We start from the raw sequence: 15,841 nt of genomic DNA on the forward strand, positions 1-15,841 counted from the left end.
TAGAGGCTGCTGCCCTATGTACATAAATGGAATCACTGGTCACTTTAATCATGTTTACATACTGCTTTACTCATTTCATATGTGTGTTTACTGTATTCTACCGTATTTTAGTCAATGCCATTCTGACATAGTTCATCCTAAAATGCATATGTTTCTTAATTTCATTCTTTTACTTTTAGATTTGTGTGTTGTGAATTGTTAGACACTACTGCACTGTTGGCGCTAGGAACACAAGCATTTCGCTACACCCGCCATAACATCTGCTAAATATATGTATGTGACCAATAAAATGTTATTTGATAGCTTCACTTTATTGAGTTTGTCTGGCACAATGGAACCAGTGGACTAGTTCCAAAAGTGCTAAACTTTCCCACCTGGCACTCCAAGCAGGCTCACTCCTACAGTCAAAGTATTTGAATGACAACGAATACTATTTGACCCCAGTTCTGCTGTGAATTTTCAGATACATTGTCATTAGAATGATAATGTGCAAGAGCACAATGCAATTAAATGCCCTGCTGTTTGTGTTGACGTGTACTATTTTGTTACAGGTGAGGTGATCACATGTCTGGAGAATGCAGAGGCCCTGCAGGCTCTTGATCTGAATGATCTCTCTGTCACACTGGACATCTTTGTCCTCACCTTACCCCTAGAGATCGAGGGCATGCAGTCTGACTTGAGGCACAACAGGTGAGAATTTTAGATCCTACTTGAGAAATATGTGTGGAACAAAAAAATAACAATTTTAAAAAATGCATCTGTTTGTTCTTGGATTCATTATTGTTCATATGGTAAGGTGCCCTTTGGTAAACCAGGTTTGTAAAAACATTGAAAGAACTTGGAGCTTAAACTAGGATATCAGTCATTGGGATAGGCACTCTTACCAGATACATTGTCATTAGAATGATAATGTGCAAGAGCATAACCCTGTGCTGTATACTTTCGTCAAACTGCATTTCCACATACAGTAGGATCTTTCACTAGACGGTGATCATGTTAACTAACGGGCTGCACTCTCTCCAGGTACACGTCAGAGAGCAGTGTGTCTCTGAACCGTTCTCCAGGTCAGCCCTCCTCCTACCGCTCTGATGAGGAGCTGATGGGCAACTTGGACAGCCTGAGAGGAGTAGGGGTCGACGGGTGAGTCATTAGGAAGGGTGAGGAAAAGAGTAGCCTGGTTCTATGTCTGTTTGTGCTGTATAGCCGTTGTCTTTTGGCTATACAGCACACACATATGGGACCAGGCTAGAGGAGTAGCGGTTGACGGGTGAGTGGTCTGAAGGGTAGGGATACATCGGGCTAAGAAAGCATGTTGAGCAGGCCTTCGCTGCCTGCATGATCATTTCACGGAGGCTACAGTAGTTCACTACTTCTTTATTTCAACAGGGTTGGAGGAGACCCTTTGGCCAAACTCCCAATTCCCCACAAACTAGCAGTGTTGGCCACCATGGATGAGGTAAGTTCAGTCTTTTTTTTACAAAAGTTATATTTAACTTTTATTTAACTAGGCAAGTCAGTTAATTATGAACAAATTATTATTTACAATGACAGTCTACCAAAAGGCAAAATGCCTCCTGCAGGGAAGGGGGCCTGGGATTAAAAAAAAAATAATAATATATATATATATAGGACAAACACGCATCACAACAAGAGAGACAACACAACACTACATAAAGAGAGACCTAAGACAACAACATAGCAAGGCAGCAACACATGACAACACAGCATGGTAGCAACACAACATGGTACACACATTATTGGGCACAGACAACAGCACAAAGGGCAAGAAGGTAAAGACAACAATACATCACACAAGCAGCCACAACTGTCAGTAAGAGTGTCCATGATTGACTCTTTGAATTGAGATAAAACTGTCCAGTTTGAGTGTTTGTTGCAGCTCGTTCCAGTCGCTAGCTGCAGCAAACTGAAAAGAGGAGCGACCCAGGGATGTGTGTGCTTTGGGGACCTTTAACAGAATGTGACTGGCAGAACAGGTGTTGTATGTGGAGGATGAGGGCTCCAGTAGATGTCTCAGATAGGGGGGAGTGAGGCCTAAGAAGGTTTTATTAATACGCACCAACCAATGGGTCTTGTGATGGGTATACAGAGATGACCAGTTTACAGAGGAGTACAGAGTGCAGTGATGTGTCCTATAAGGACATTTGGTGGCATATCTGATGGCCGAATGGTGAAGAACATCTAGCCGCTCGAATGCACCCTTACTTGCCGATCTATAAATGATGTCTCCGTAATCTAGCATGGGTAGGATGGTCATCTGAGTCAGGGTAAATTTGGCAGCTGGGGTGAAAGAGGAGCGATTTCGATAGAAGAAACCAGATCTAGATTTAACTTCAGCCTGCAGCTTTGATATGTGCTGAGAGAAGGACAGTGTACCGTCTAGCCATACTTCCAAGTACTTGTATGAGGTGATTACCACAAGCTCTAAACCCTCAGAGGTAGTAATCACACCAGTGGAGAGAGGGGCATTCTTCTTACCAAACTACATGACCTTTGCTTTGGAGGTGTTCAGAACAAGCTTAAGGCTAGAGAAAGCGTGTTAGACACTAAGAAAGCTTTGTTGTAGAGCATTTAACACAAAATCCAGGGAGGAGCCAGCTGAGTATAAGACTGTATCATCTGCATATAAATGGATGAGAGAGCTTCCTACTGCCTGAGCTATGTGGTTGATGTAAATTGAGAAGAGCGTAGGGCCTAGGATCGAGCCTTGGGTACTCCCTTGGTGACAGGCAGTGGCTGAGACAGCAGATGTTCTGACTTTATACACTGCACTCTTTGAGAGAGGTAGTTAGCAAACCAGGCCAAAGACACCTCAAAGACACCAATACTCCTTAGCCGGCCCACAAGAATGGAATGGTATCAATGGAATGGTATCAAAAGTTTTGGCCAAGTCAATAAAAGTAGCAGTACAATATTACTTCGAATCAAGGGCAATGGTGACATCATTGAGGACCTTTAAGGTTGCAGTGACACACCCATAACTTGAGTGGAAACCAGATTGCGTGCCAGAGAGAATACTATAGACTTCAAGAAAGCCAGTCAGTTTTTCCAACACTTTTGATAAGCAGGGCAAAAATAGAAATAGGCCTATAACAGTAAGGATCAGCTTGATTTCTCCCCTTGGCTGCCTTCAGAGCAAGTTTAACCACTTGCTCCTACCTGGCACGCAGGCGTCCCATCTAGAGCTCTGGAAATGCAAATGCGCTACGCTAAATGCTAATAGTATTAGTTAAAACTCAAACGTTCATTAAAATACACATGCAGGGTATTGAATTAAAGCTACACTCGTTGTGAATCCAGGCAACAAGTCAGATTTTTAAAATGCTTTTCGACGAAAGCATGAGAAGCTATTATCTGATAGCATGTAACACCACAAAAGACCCAAAGGGGACGTAAACAAAATAATTAGCATATTCGGCGCTACACAAACCGCACAATAAAATATAAAACATTCATTACCTTTGACCATCTTCTTTGTTGGCACTCCTAGATGTCCCATAATCACTATTGGGTCTTTTTTCGATTAAATCGGTCCATATATAGCCTAGATATCGTTCTATGTAGACTGTGTGATAAACGAAAAAAAGAGCGTTTCATAACGTGACGTCATTTTTTTTAAATTCAAAAAGTCGATGATAAACTTTCACAAAACACTTCAAAATACTTTTGTAATGCAACTTTAGGTATTAGTACACGTTAATAAGCGATAAAATTCATCAGTAGGCGATGTAACTTCTATAGGTGTCGTCTTGAAAAAAACATGGCCGAGAGAGCTCGACCAAAACATCCGGTCGGAGAACGGAGGGAAGGAGTTCCCTTGAACCGGTTAGACCAAGAATCAATTGTGAATCAAATGACAAGACTCTAGACAACGTGTGGTAGCTGTAGGCGCTGAAACCTCGGTCTCATGTAATTTGGTTCACTTTGAACAATTCCTGGAAGTAAGCGCAAGGATATTTATTTCCATTTTCAGTGATCAGGTTTTCCTGCGCTATTCGATGAAACTCACGCTCTGTTAAAGTCACAGCCGTGATTTAACCAGTTTTAGAAACGTCAGAGTGTTTGCTATCCACACATACTAATAATATGCATATACTATATTCCTGGCATGAAAGCAGGGCGCTGAAATGTTGCGCGATTTTTAACAGAATGTTCGAAAAAGTAGAGGGTCGACTTAACAGGTTAAGGAGCTCCTTTAGCACCTCGGACTCAGTGACTGCCTGCAGGGAGAAACTTTGTCGCGGGGCAAGGGAAAAAGAGGGAGAAGTATCGGGGATAGTCACATTAGAAGGGTTGGGAGATGAGGAAATGTTGGACGGGCAAGGAGGCATGGCTGAGTCAAATAGGAATCCTGACTTAATGAAGTGGTGATTTAAAGAGCTCAGCCATGTGCTTCTTGTCAGTAACAACCACATCATCAATATTAAGTGACATGGGCAGCTGTGAGGAGAAGGGTTTATTCTCCAGGTCTAACTGTTTTCCAGAACTTTACATTTACATTTAAGTCATTTAGCAGACGCTCTTATCCAGAGCGACTTACAAATTGGTGCATTCACCTTATGACATCCAGTGGAACAGTCACTTTACAATAGTGCATCTAAATCTTAAAGGGGGGGGGGTGAGAAGGATTACTTATCCTATCCTAGGTATTCCTTAAAGAGGTGGGGTTTCAGGTGTCTCCGGAAGGTGGTGATTGACTCCGCTGTCCTGGCGTCGTGAGGGAGTTTGTTCCACAATTGGGGGGCCAGAGCAGCGAACAGTTTTGACTGGGCTGAGCGGGAACTGTACTTCCTCAGTGGTAGGGAGGCGAGCAGGCCAGAGGTGGATGAACGCAGTGCCCTTGTTTGGGTGTAGGGCCTGGAGGTACTGAGGTGCCGTTCCCCTCACAGCTCCGTAGGCAAGCACCATGGTCTTGTAGCGGATGCGAGCTTCAACTGGAAGCCAGTGGAGAGAGCTGAGGAGCGGGGTGACGTGAGAGAACTTGGGAAGGTTGAACACCAGACGGGCTGCGGCGTTCTGGATGAGTTGTAGGGGTTTAATGGCACAGGCAGGGAGCCCAGCCAACAGCGAGTTGCAGTAATCCAGACGGGAGATGACAAGTGCCTGGATTAGGACCTGCGCCGCTTCCTGTGTGAGGCAGGGTCGTACTCTGCGGATGTTGTAGAGCATGAACCTACAGGAACGGGCCACCGCCTTGATGTTAGTTGAGAACGACAGGGTGTTGTCCAGGATCACACCAAGGTTCTTAGCGCTCTGGGAGGAGGACACAATGGAGTTGTCAACCGTGATGGCGAGATCATGGAACGGGCAGTCCTTCCCCGGGAGGAAGAGCAGCTCCGTCTTGCCGAGGTTCAGCTTGAGGTGGTGATCCGTCATCCACACTGATATGTCTGCCAGACATGCAGAGATGCGATTCGCCTCCTGGTCATCAGAAGGGGGAAAGGAGAAGATTAATTGTGTGTCGTCTGCATAGCAATGATAGGAGAGACCATGTGAGGTTATGACAGAGCCAAGTGATTGGTGTATAGCGAGAATAGGAGAGGGCCTAGAACAGAGCCCTGGGGGACACCAGTGGTGAGAGCGCGTGGTGAGGAGACAGATTCTCGCCACGCCACCTGGTAGGAGCGACCTGTCAGGTAGGACGCAATCCAAGCGTGGGCCGTGCCGGAGATGCCCAACTCGGAGAGGGTGGAGAGGAGGATCTGATGGTTCACAGTATCGAAGGCAGCCGATAGGTCTAGAAGGATGAGAGCAGAGGAGAGAGAGTTAGCTTTAGCGGTGCGGAGCTTCTCCGTGATACAGAGAAGAGCAGTCTCAGTTGAATGACTAGTCTTGAAACCTGACTGATTTGGATCAAGAAGGTCATTCTGAGAGAGATAGCGGGAGAGCTGGCCAAGGACGGCACGTTCAAGAGTTTTGGAGAGAAAAGAAAGAAGGGATACTGGTCTGTAGTTGTTGACATCGGAGGGATCGAGTGTAGGTTTTTTCAGAAGGGGTGCAACTCTCGCTCTCTTGAAGACGGAAGGGACGTAGCCAGCGGTCAGGGATGAGTTGATGAGCGAGGTGAGGTAAGGGAGAAGGTCTCCGGAAATGGTCTGGAGAAGAGAGGAGGGGATAGGGTCAAGCGGGCAGGTTGTTGGGCGGCTGGCCGTCACAAGACGCGAGATTTCATCTGGAGAGAGAGGGGAGAAAGAGGTCAGAGCACAGGGTAGGGCAGTGTGAGCAGAATCAGCGGTGTCGTTTGACTTAGCAAACGAGGATCGGATGTCGTCGACCTTCTTTTCAAAATGGTTGACGAAGTCATCTGCAGAGAGGGAGGGGGGGGGGGGAGGAGGATTCAGGAGGGAGGATAAGGTGGCAAAGAGCTTCCTAGGGTTAGAGGCAGAAGCTTGGAATTTAGAGTGGTAGAAAGTGGCTTTAGCAGCAGAGACCGAAGAGGAAAATGTAGAGAGGAGAGTGCGAAAGGATGCCAGGTCCGCAGGGAGGCGAGTTTTCCTTCATTTCCTCCATTTCCGCTCGGCTGCCCGGAGCCCCAAGCCTTCTTGGGGTTAGACCCACAGAGAGAGAACTGCTCCTTAAAGTAACTCACTTTGGCCTTCCGAATAGCCTGAGTGCACGTATTTCTAATTTGCCTGAGCGATAGCCGGCCAGCCTGAGTATGCGTGTGCCAAGCCTTTCACCAAATACAATTCTTGAGGTTGAGTAACTCTGCAAGATCACAGTCGAACCAGGGGCTGAACCTGTTTTTAATTCTAATTTTCTTTATGGGGGCGTGTTTGTTAACAATACCACTGAAAATATTATAAAAGAAGGTCCAAGCATATTTGACAGAGGGGATCAAGCCGATTCTATACCATTTTACAGAGGCCAGTTCTTGAAGGAAGGCTTGCTCATTAAAGTGTTTTAGCAACGTCTATGACAAATCAGGACAGATACTTTCACAAAGCAGCTGTACAACCGTGATCACTAAGGTCATTACAGAAAATACCGAACTGATGCCTATCAGGATTATTTGTGAGGATAATATGAAGGAAAGTAGCCTTTTCTGGGTGTTTGGAGTCATACCTTGTGGGATTGGTAATAATCTGAGAAAGATTTAGGGAGTCACATTGCGTTTGGACTTGGTCAAGTGGTTTAAGTATTTCCCAGTTTAGGTCACCTATTAGGACACATTCAGACTTAGTGTAAGGGGCCAGTAGAGCGCTTAGGGCAGGTAGGGTACATGCCGGTGCCGATGGAGGACGGTAGCACCCAACAACAGTAAACAAAGAGGTATTTGAAAGTTTAATGCTTAAAACCAGGAAATCAAATTGTTTGGGGACAGACTTGGTGCAGACAAACGAGCACTGAAGGTGATCCTTGGTAAAGATTGCCACTCCCCCACCTTTGGGTTATAACCAGAAAGGGTAACATCAGTATTCAAAACACTCTTCCTTAACCACATCTCAGTAATGACCAACACTTCTGGATTGTAGCTGTGAACCCACACTTAAAATTGATACATTTTAGGTAATACGCTTCTAATCTTAACGTGCAGAAAAGCCAGGATTTTACGAGAGCAGAAATTAGTGAAGCAGATATCAGAGCACAAGTCAGAATTGGGCCTAGCAACAGGAGGTGGGCCAGGGTGAGCAGTCACATTTTCAGATATCATCAACAGTAATACAGTCAAGGCACAGCATAGGACAGGGAGTGCTGCTCTGCAGTGCTGATTTATGTAATCTGAATGTGCATCATACGTAGAATGTATGCACACATGACTGTAAGTCGCTTTGGATAAAAGCGTCTGCTAAATGGCATTTATTATTATTATTATTATATTATTTTATTATTATATTATTATTATTATTATTATTATATTATTATTATTATTATTATATTATTATTATTATCATCAGATGGCAACAAGATCACATTGTACAGCAATTTCATCAGTTAACATGAAAATAAAGTCGGCGAGAGGTGGTTAGAATAGGATGGGAGGCCAAAAGTCTGTAACCAATAGAGAGTCAGAGTCCTGAGTGTGGAACAAACAGTCTGTCCACTGCTTGGGTAAAGAATGTTTGTCGTCAACAAAGTATGCAGGAGTCATGAGGCAAATAGCAAAATGCACAAGAATAAAATGTAATATATAACAACTTGGGGCTAGCCATTGTAAATTCAGAGTCACTCGCGCCAACAGTGCATGTGTGCTGGAGGCGAGCGAAAGCTTGGGAGAGAGGGGGGAGTGTGGTGGAGGTACCTGTACCAGACAGGGGGATACGGGCCAGGGCAGATGGTGAACAGATCACCAGGTGGAATCCAAGCAGCAGTGCAGCAGGCAACGAGAGTAGGTGTCACACGCTTTTGTTTATTTCTGGAGGCAGATTTATTGTAGAAAATGCCAGTAAATGGCCTTTGAACAGCAGGAGGGGGCTTCGGAGGGCGCTTCAAAGACTCCTGCCACTTGGGCCCAAAGGCCTCGACACCTTTTACTTCACACCGTAGTGCTAATTGAATTTGTATCTGGTCTGTCCTTGCAAGCTTGGGAGCCTCAGCATTCAGTCCCCATAAAGTAAAACATATCCTTGTAATGTGCTTTATTTAAAAATATATATTCTTCTTGGCTTTCAAAATAGCATCATACCAAACACTACTCACTCAGTTCCAGGTTGGAATGGTGTCCTCTGGTCTCTGCTGTTTGTTTGCTAGAGCCCCCTCTGTATAGCTTGGGAAAATGAAACCTTGGCAGCAGTAATCTCTCCGGTTAATTTGTCAAAATTAGGTTATAGGTTGGAAGTTTTGATCTGGAGCGAAGGCCATGCGGTGGAGGGTAGCATCCTGCATATTTACCTGCCGAAAAATCCAAATGTATCTATCCTTTTGTAAAAACAAAAACATGTTGAAAAATGTGAGCGCTCACATGTGTGAATTACTTTTGAACTTGATCTCGATCTTGGAACTTCATATTGATATTGATTTGACTTTGAGCTAGTCGACCACTAAATAGCAGGAATTCACCCTGTCACTGAGTTACAGATTTCAGGCCCCTTCACTCACCTCTCCCTCTCCTCTCCTTGTTGCCTCTCGTTGTAGATCCGTTGGCTCTTGGAGGACGAGATTGTGTCAGCGCTGCGTCTCTCCCGGGTTATCCGCTCGTCCACGCTACAGAAGGTGGCGGATCACGTGTTTCGCTCAGGCGGGCGACCACGGTGCCACTGTGAGGTTGTTCCTCTGCAGTTTGTCTTCGGCCCTGAGCAGTCACTGGAGAAGTTCAAAGAGGTATGGTGGGAGGGTGACTTGAAGCGATGACAGGGAGAACTGTTTTCCTTTCATAGCAAAGTTGAGTTTTGGCCCTTTTTTCTAGTGGGGTCAATTTGTTTTTTTTCACATTGTCAGGAACCTTACATGTTGCATACCCAAGTGCTACTCTGACGATTTGCTTTTCAATTAGGAAAATTGGTACTGACCCTCATCCTTGATTCTTCCATCCACAGGAGTTCCGTAGGATGTCATTCTCAGGTTATCTTATGAATGGAGAGCAAGATGACTTCTACTACATGTCTCTGAGTAGGCTCCACCCCCAGAGGATCCAGGCTGCTAAGAGGCTGTCTGAGAGCACTGTCAACCCTGGGGAGGCGGGATGGAACTCTATGATTGGACGGAACTCACAGCCAACCAATCACTGTCCTGATGTGGACGACAGCAACGGGGCTCCATCAATTCATGGCACACCAGGGAGAAGACCTGACCACGAAGCAGAGGTGGCGAGGGTAGAGCCAGACAGTGAGGTTTGTCAAACCTTTGGGGGGAAGGGGAGTTTCAACCTCACCAACTAGTTTATTTCCAAGCATCCTCTTTCATGGTTATTCCAGCCGGATTAAGGTCTCTTATATTTTAATTTATTTTTATGAATAAATGAAATATTTATGAATGTATGTATGAATGGATTAATAAATGGAGGAATGTGTATGAAATTAAACTGAATTAATTATTTTATGTACCTTAAGGTTCAGGGAGAAGAGAAGAAGTCTACTGTTGGGGCTGTTAGTGAATCTGCGAGTTACCCAGCCCAGGAGCCCAGCTACACCCCAATCAAACCATCCCGAGTTGACTCAGAGGAAGGCCCCAGACCCCGCTTGAGTTCAGTTGGTGCTACCGCCACTGCTGCGGGTGACAGCCCCCGGATGAGTTTTGTTGGTGCCTCCACCAGTCGACCCCGACTGAGCTCTGTGGGCAGAGGAGGAGAGGAGATAAGACCTCGGCTGAGCTCCGTGGGCTCCGCCTCCACCTCTACCTCTACTGCTACAGGGGACAGTGGCCAGGTCAGCACCCCTCAGCTCCAGCCCAGCACTAGCACCGACCGTTCCTCAGAATACACCTCGCCCCCCAAGACCCCCTCCACAGTCAGCCTGGCCGAGTCGGTGCAGTCCACCACCCACAGTGAGTGTCCCTTTCTCTAGAACCAGACTATATCAAGTACCTTTAGTTACAGCTGCATTGTTGGGTGGTGTTAAGTAGGGATACAGTTGTTTATTTAACAAATTGCAACAGCGGGGGTGTTCATAGACAAAACAAAGGCCTTAAAATGTCCAAAGTCTTCTCGGCCACATGTCAATAGTACCAGCCCACATCAATACAGTTCAAATGGCAATACACAATAAACTTGCAAGCAACCTCCCTTTAACTAAAATGTCAACCCAAATATGTTTAGCAGGGCAATAGTAGTCCAGCGACACTGAACTACTATTGGAAGGCGCATTGAAAAAAAAAAAAAAATCTGCTGCAGTGAAAAGCACTGGAGCGATAGCGGGAAGACAGAGAGAGGGTCTTAGTGCAACTGCAAGCCTGAAGTCAACCGCTGTCTGTCCGTCTGGTGGTTTGTTTGTTTCTATGTCAAAGCTTCGCAACAATGTTGCTACTAATCAATGCGATCAATAACTGGTGCGTTCCCAAAAGGTAACCACGTTCTAGAGTGGTAAAACCGACGATCGAGTTAAACACTTTACAAACTAAGCACGCTGAATATAAACTAGACTTCTGCAGCATTGCACACCCCAATCAAACTGTCGCGCCAACCAAGAGCTCCCTCCCAGAGATTCGGAAGAGCTATCTTTATTTCTTCCTTTCTGACTGCTGATGTGCTCTTAAAGTGGCAGCGCATGGTGAAGGCTCCATGCAGGAGCCTGTGGAAACCGAGAGGATGCAGGCTTTGGCAGGTTCATGTTCCTGCTACACAAAACCAGGGAAGTCTTCATCAGTCCTCCAAGAAGAGGTCCTGCAGGTGTTGCTTTTGCCTGCGATCCAGCTCTTCTGCCGTAGGGTAGCAGGCTTTAGGTCAACAACATGCACCGTCCAGACATCTTCCCCAGTGTCTTCCAAACAGACCAAGTAGTTCACCGGCCCCAGCTGCTGCACTACACGGTATGGACCTTTCCATCTCGAAACTAGCTTGGCAGTGAACTTCTTAGATGCCTTTGACAGATGATGTGATTGTACTCAGACTTGGGTGGGAAACATGTCTCGTCTATGTTTGTCATAGTTGCTGAGCTGTCATTGGCTTTGTTTCTGCTGGGCCCAACCACTCTGGCTAGTAAGGTGTGGTGGTGTTGGACTGCATCAAACGCTGGGCAGTCATGTGAAACATTGGAACTTTGCAAGACTCTGTCCATCTGACCTTTTAGTGGTCTTCCCAGGTGGAGTTCGGCAGGAGTGACACCAGAAGTCTCCTGGACCGCAGAATTCAGTGCAAAGATAAAATCAGGAAGATGCTGATCCCACATTGTTTGCTGATGCCCCCCACAAATTAAGAAATCATCCCCTTTAGGGTTCGGTTTACCCTCTTGGTGAGATTGGTCTGAGGATGGTAGGCCGTTGTCAGCTTGGCAACTACACCCCAGTAGGTACAGAGCTCTTTGTAGATTCCTGATATGAACTGCAGACCTCGGTCAGAGAGAATTTGGTCTGGAATCCCGAATCTGGTAAAGACCTCCCTTTGCAGAATTAGAGCAATGGCTGATGCAGTGGCTTTGCGAAGTGGAAAAGACCACCCAGTGTGTGTAGTTGTCCACTACCACCAGTAAAAATTCATTCCGGGTCCCCCGGCTGGGAGGAAAATGTTCATTGAGGTCAATTCCCAGCATTTCATTGACATGGTTCACCACGGTCTGCTGCAGTTTCTCAGCAGGTCTGCCAATGTCTGGTTTGTGTTTCTGTCAGACTTCACACAGTTGTAAAAACTTCTTATGCCATTCTCTCTGGCACCAAAAGTTGTAATTGTTGATAGGGGACAGAATGCGGTCGGATCTTCACATATTTGGCATATATATTACTCTTACAGTATTTCCACATGGGCGAGGATATTGGAAATTCATTCAAAGCCTACTAGATGATACATTGTTTAGATCTAGGACAGAATAATTTATAACTGACTTTTTTAGACATAACATAGGTACAGCAGATCCCCTTATTGTATGGGACACTTGTGTGCCTTTAGAGGCCATGCAATTCAGTACTCATCAATAAAACAAAAGCAATTTAGATCAAGAGTCCATATTAACAAAGGAAATTGAAGGACTAACAGTACAGTTAGATAGCAATAAAAACGGTACTATAGAGACACAGAATAAGTTAGAGGAAAAACAAAAAGAAATGGAGGAACTTATTCAAGAAAGACCCAGTGTAATAGATTATAAAAATAAAGGGAACTGGATGGAATATGGGGAAAAATGCACAAATTATTTTTCAATCTTCAATATAGAAAGGCTACCAAAATAAATGTATTAAAACTTGTTACAAATGATGGAGTCATGCATGATTCACCAAATGATATTTTGAGAAAGGAAGTAAAGTACCTTGTGTATGCCGAGGAACTTAAAACTTGCTACCCTCTCCACTACTGTTCCATCGATGTGGATAGGGGGGTGTTCCCTCTGCTGTTTTCTGAAGTCCACAATCCTCTCCTTAGTTTTGTTGACGTTGAGTGTGAGGTTATTTTCCTGACACCACACTCCGAGGGCCCTCACCTCCTCCCTGTAGGCCGTCTCGTCGTTGTTGGTAATCAAGCCTACCACTGTTGTGTCGTCCGCAAACTTGATGATTGAGTTGTAGGCGTGCGTGGCCACGCAGTCGTGGGTGAACAGGGAGTACAGGAGAGGGCTCAGAACGCACCCTTGTGGGGCCCCAGTGTTGAGGATCAGCGGGGTGGAGATGTTGTTGCCTACCCTCACCACCTGGGGGCGGCCCGTCAGGAAGTCCATGGACGATACATTGGAGATAATATAAGACAAGTACTGGAAACAATAGAATACTATGAAATATTGGGGACACCCGGCCTGGTTTTCATAGGTGATTTTGAAAAGGCTTTTGATAAAGTATGACTGGAGTTTATATATACATGCCTAGAATATTTCAATTTTGGGGAATCTCTTATAAAATGGGTTAAAGTAATGCATAGTAACCCTAGGTGTAAAATAGTAAATAATGGCTACATCTCAGAAAGTTTTAAACTCTCTCTAGAGAAGTAAAACAAGGTTGTCCACTATCGGCATATGTATTTATTATTGCCATCGAAATGTTATCTGTTAAGATTAGATCAAACAATATTAAGGGATTAGAAATCGGTGGCTTAAAATCGAAGGTGTCATTGTATGCTGATGATGAATGTTTTCTTTTAAAACCACAATTAGTCTTTCCACGGCCTTAGAGGATCTAGGTACTTGTGATATTCTCTCTGGATTAAAACCAAATTATAATAAGTGTACAATATTACGTATTGGATCACTAAAAAAAAAGCTAATTTTACATTACCATGTAGTTTACCAATAAAATGGTCTGACGGAGATGTGGAAATACTCAGTATACAAATCCCAAAAGAAAAATGATCTTACGCCAATACATTTTTTATAGAAAGTTAGCAAAAAATAGATAAGATCTTGCCACCATTTGAAAGGAAAATACCTGTCTATTTGTGGAAAAATCACCCTGATTAACTCTTTTGTCATATCACAGTTTACCTATTTGCTTATGGTTTTGCCTACGCCCAGTGACCTGCTTTTTAAATTATATGAACATAAAATATTCAATTTTATTTGGAACGGCAAGCCAGATAAAATTAAAAGGGCCTATTTATATAACGAATATGAATTCGGAGGGCAGAAATGATTAAATATTAAAGACTTAGACCTCTCACTAAAGGCATCAGTCATACAAAAGTTATACTTAAATCCAAACTGGTTCTCTAGTAAATTGGTACAAATGTCTCATCCTATGTTCAAGAAGGGCCGTTTTCCCTTTATTCAGATTACACTTTCGATTGTTTTAAAAGGAAATAATCTCCAAAATATATTTATTTCTTAAACAAGCCTTAGAAAGTTAGTTGCGATTTCAGTTTAATCCATCTGAAAAGACAGAACCAATAATACAACAAATATTGTGGTTAAATTCAAATATACAAAATAATTTAAAACCCTGTATTTTTTGAAGAAATGTTTTAAAAAGGTATAATTTCAGTGAATTAGATCATACATAGGACTGGAGTTATGTCACCCATGCAGCTAACACAGACATATGGAAATGTCTGCTCTACCTAAAATCACAACCAATAAATTGCAGCATTGCCACAAAAATGGAAGAGGCAAGTAGAAGGGGAAAAGGTAAGGAACTTGTATGTCGGCCCTGTATTAAAGAACATAACTGGTTAAAGAAAAATGTGATAAATAAAAATGTATACAAATTTCATTTAAGGACCAAAAAAGGACCAAAAAACTGATAGCTGTGCCATTTAAATTGCAAAATAGTTTAAGAGATTTTCGATGTACCCATTCTATAGCACATGGTTTATGAATTGATACGCAAAACAACGCCGGATGCACAACTTTTAACTTTTCAATTTAAATGACTATACAAAATTCTTGCAACTAATAGAATGTTATATACAGTGAGGGGAAAAAAGTATTTGATCCCCTGCTGATTTTGTACGTTTGCCAACTGACAAGAAATGATCAGTCTATAATTTTAATGGTAGGTTTATTTGAACAGTGAGAGACAGAATAACTACAAAAAAATCCAGAAAACGCACATCAAAAATGTTATTAATTGATTTGCATTTTAATGAGGGAAATGAGTATTTGACCCCTCTGCAAAACATGACTTAGTACTTGTTGGCAATCACAGAGGTCAGACGTATCTTGTAGTTGGCCACCAGGTTTCAACACATCTCAGGAGGGATTTTGTCCCACTCCTCTTTGCAGATCTTCTCCAAGTCATTAAGGTTTCATGGTTGACGTTTGGCAACTCAAACCTTCAGCTCCCTCCGCAGATTTTATATGGGATTAAGGTCTGGAGACTGGCTAGGCCACTCCAGGACCTTAATGTGCTTCTTCTTGAGCCACTCCTTTGTTGCCTTGGCCGTGTGTTTTGGGTCATTGTCATGCTGTAATACCCATCCACGACCCATTTTCAATGCCCTGGCTGAGGGAAGGAGGTTCTCACCCAAGATTTGACAGTACATGGCCCCGTCCATCGTCCCTTTGATGCGGTGAAGTTGTCCTGTCCCCTTAGCAGAAAAACACCCCCCAAAGCATAATGTTTCCACCTCCATGTTTGACGGTGGGGATGGTGTTCTTGGGGTCATAGGCAGCATTCCTCCTCCTCCAAACATGGTGAGTTGAGTTGATGCCAAAGAGCTCCATTTTGGTCTCATCTGACCACAACACTTTCACCCAGTTGTCCTCTGAATCATTCAGGTGTTCATTGGCAAACTTCAGACAGGCATGTATATGTGTTTTCTTGAGCAGGGGGACCTTGCGGGCGCTGCAGGATTTCAGTCCTTCACGGCGTAGTG

The 15,841-nt window shown here is 44.1% G+C and overlaps 1 protein-coding gene across 1 annotated transcript in view; it reads left to right on the forward strand.

Moving 5' to 3' along the window:
• The window catches only part of szt2 (SZT2 subunit of KICSTOR complex), a 114,813-nt gene that overhangs the window by 37,704 nt on the left and 61,268 nt on the right, over positions 1-15,841 (forward strand). The window contains 6 exon segments of the mRNA XM_046353138.1: positions 552-690; positions 1,024-1,140; positions 1,387-1,456; positions 9,094-9,279; positions 9,495-9,788; positions 10,008-10,440. Coding sequence (XP_046209094.1) covers positions 552-690; positions 1,024-1,140; positions 1,387-1,456; positions 9,094-9,279; positions 9,495-9,788; positions 10,008-10,440 — 1,239 coding nt within the window.

This window comes from Oncorhynchus gorbuscha, linkage group LG06 (assembly GCF_021184085.1).
Source record: "Oncorhynchus gorbuscha isolate QuinsamMale2020 ecotype Even-year linkage group LG06, OgorEven_v1.0, whole genome shotgun sequence".
Taxonomy (NCBI): domain Eukaryota; kingdom Metazoa; phylum Chordata; class Actinopteri; order Salmoniformes; family Salmonidae; genus Oncorhynchus; species Oncorhynchus gorbuscha.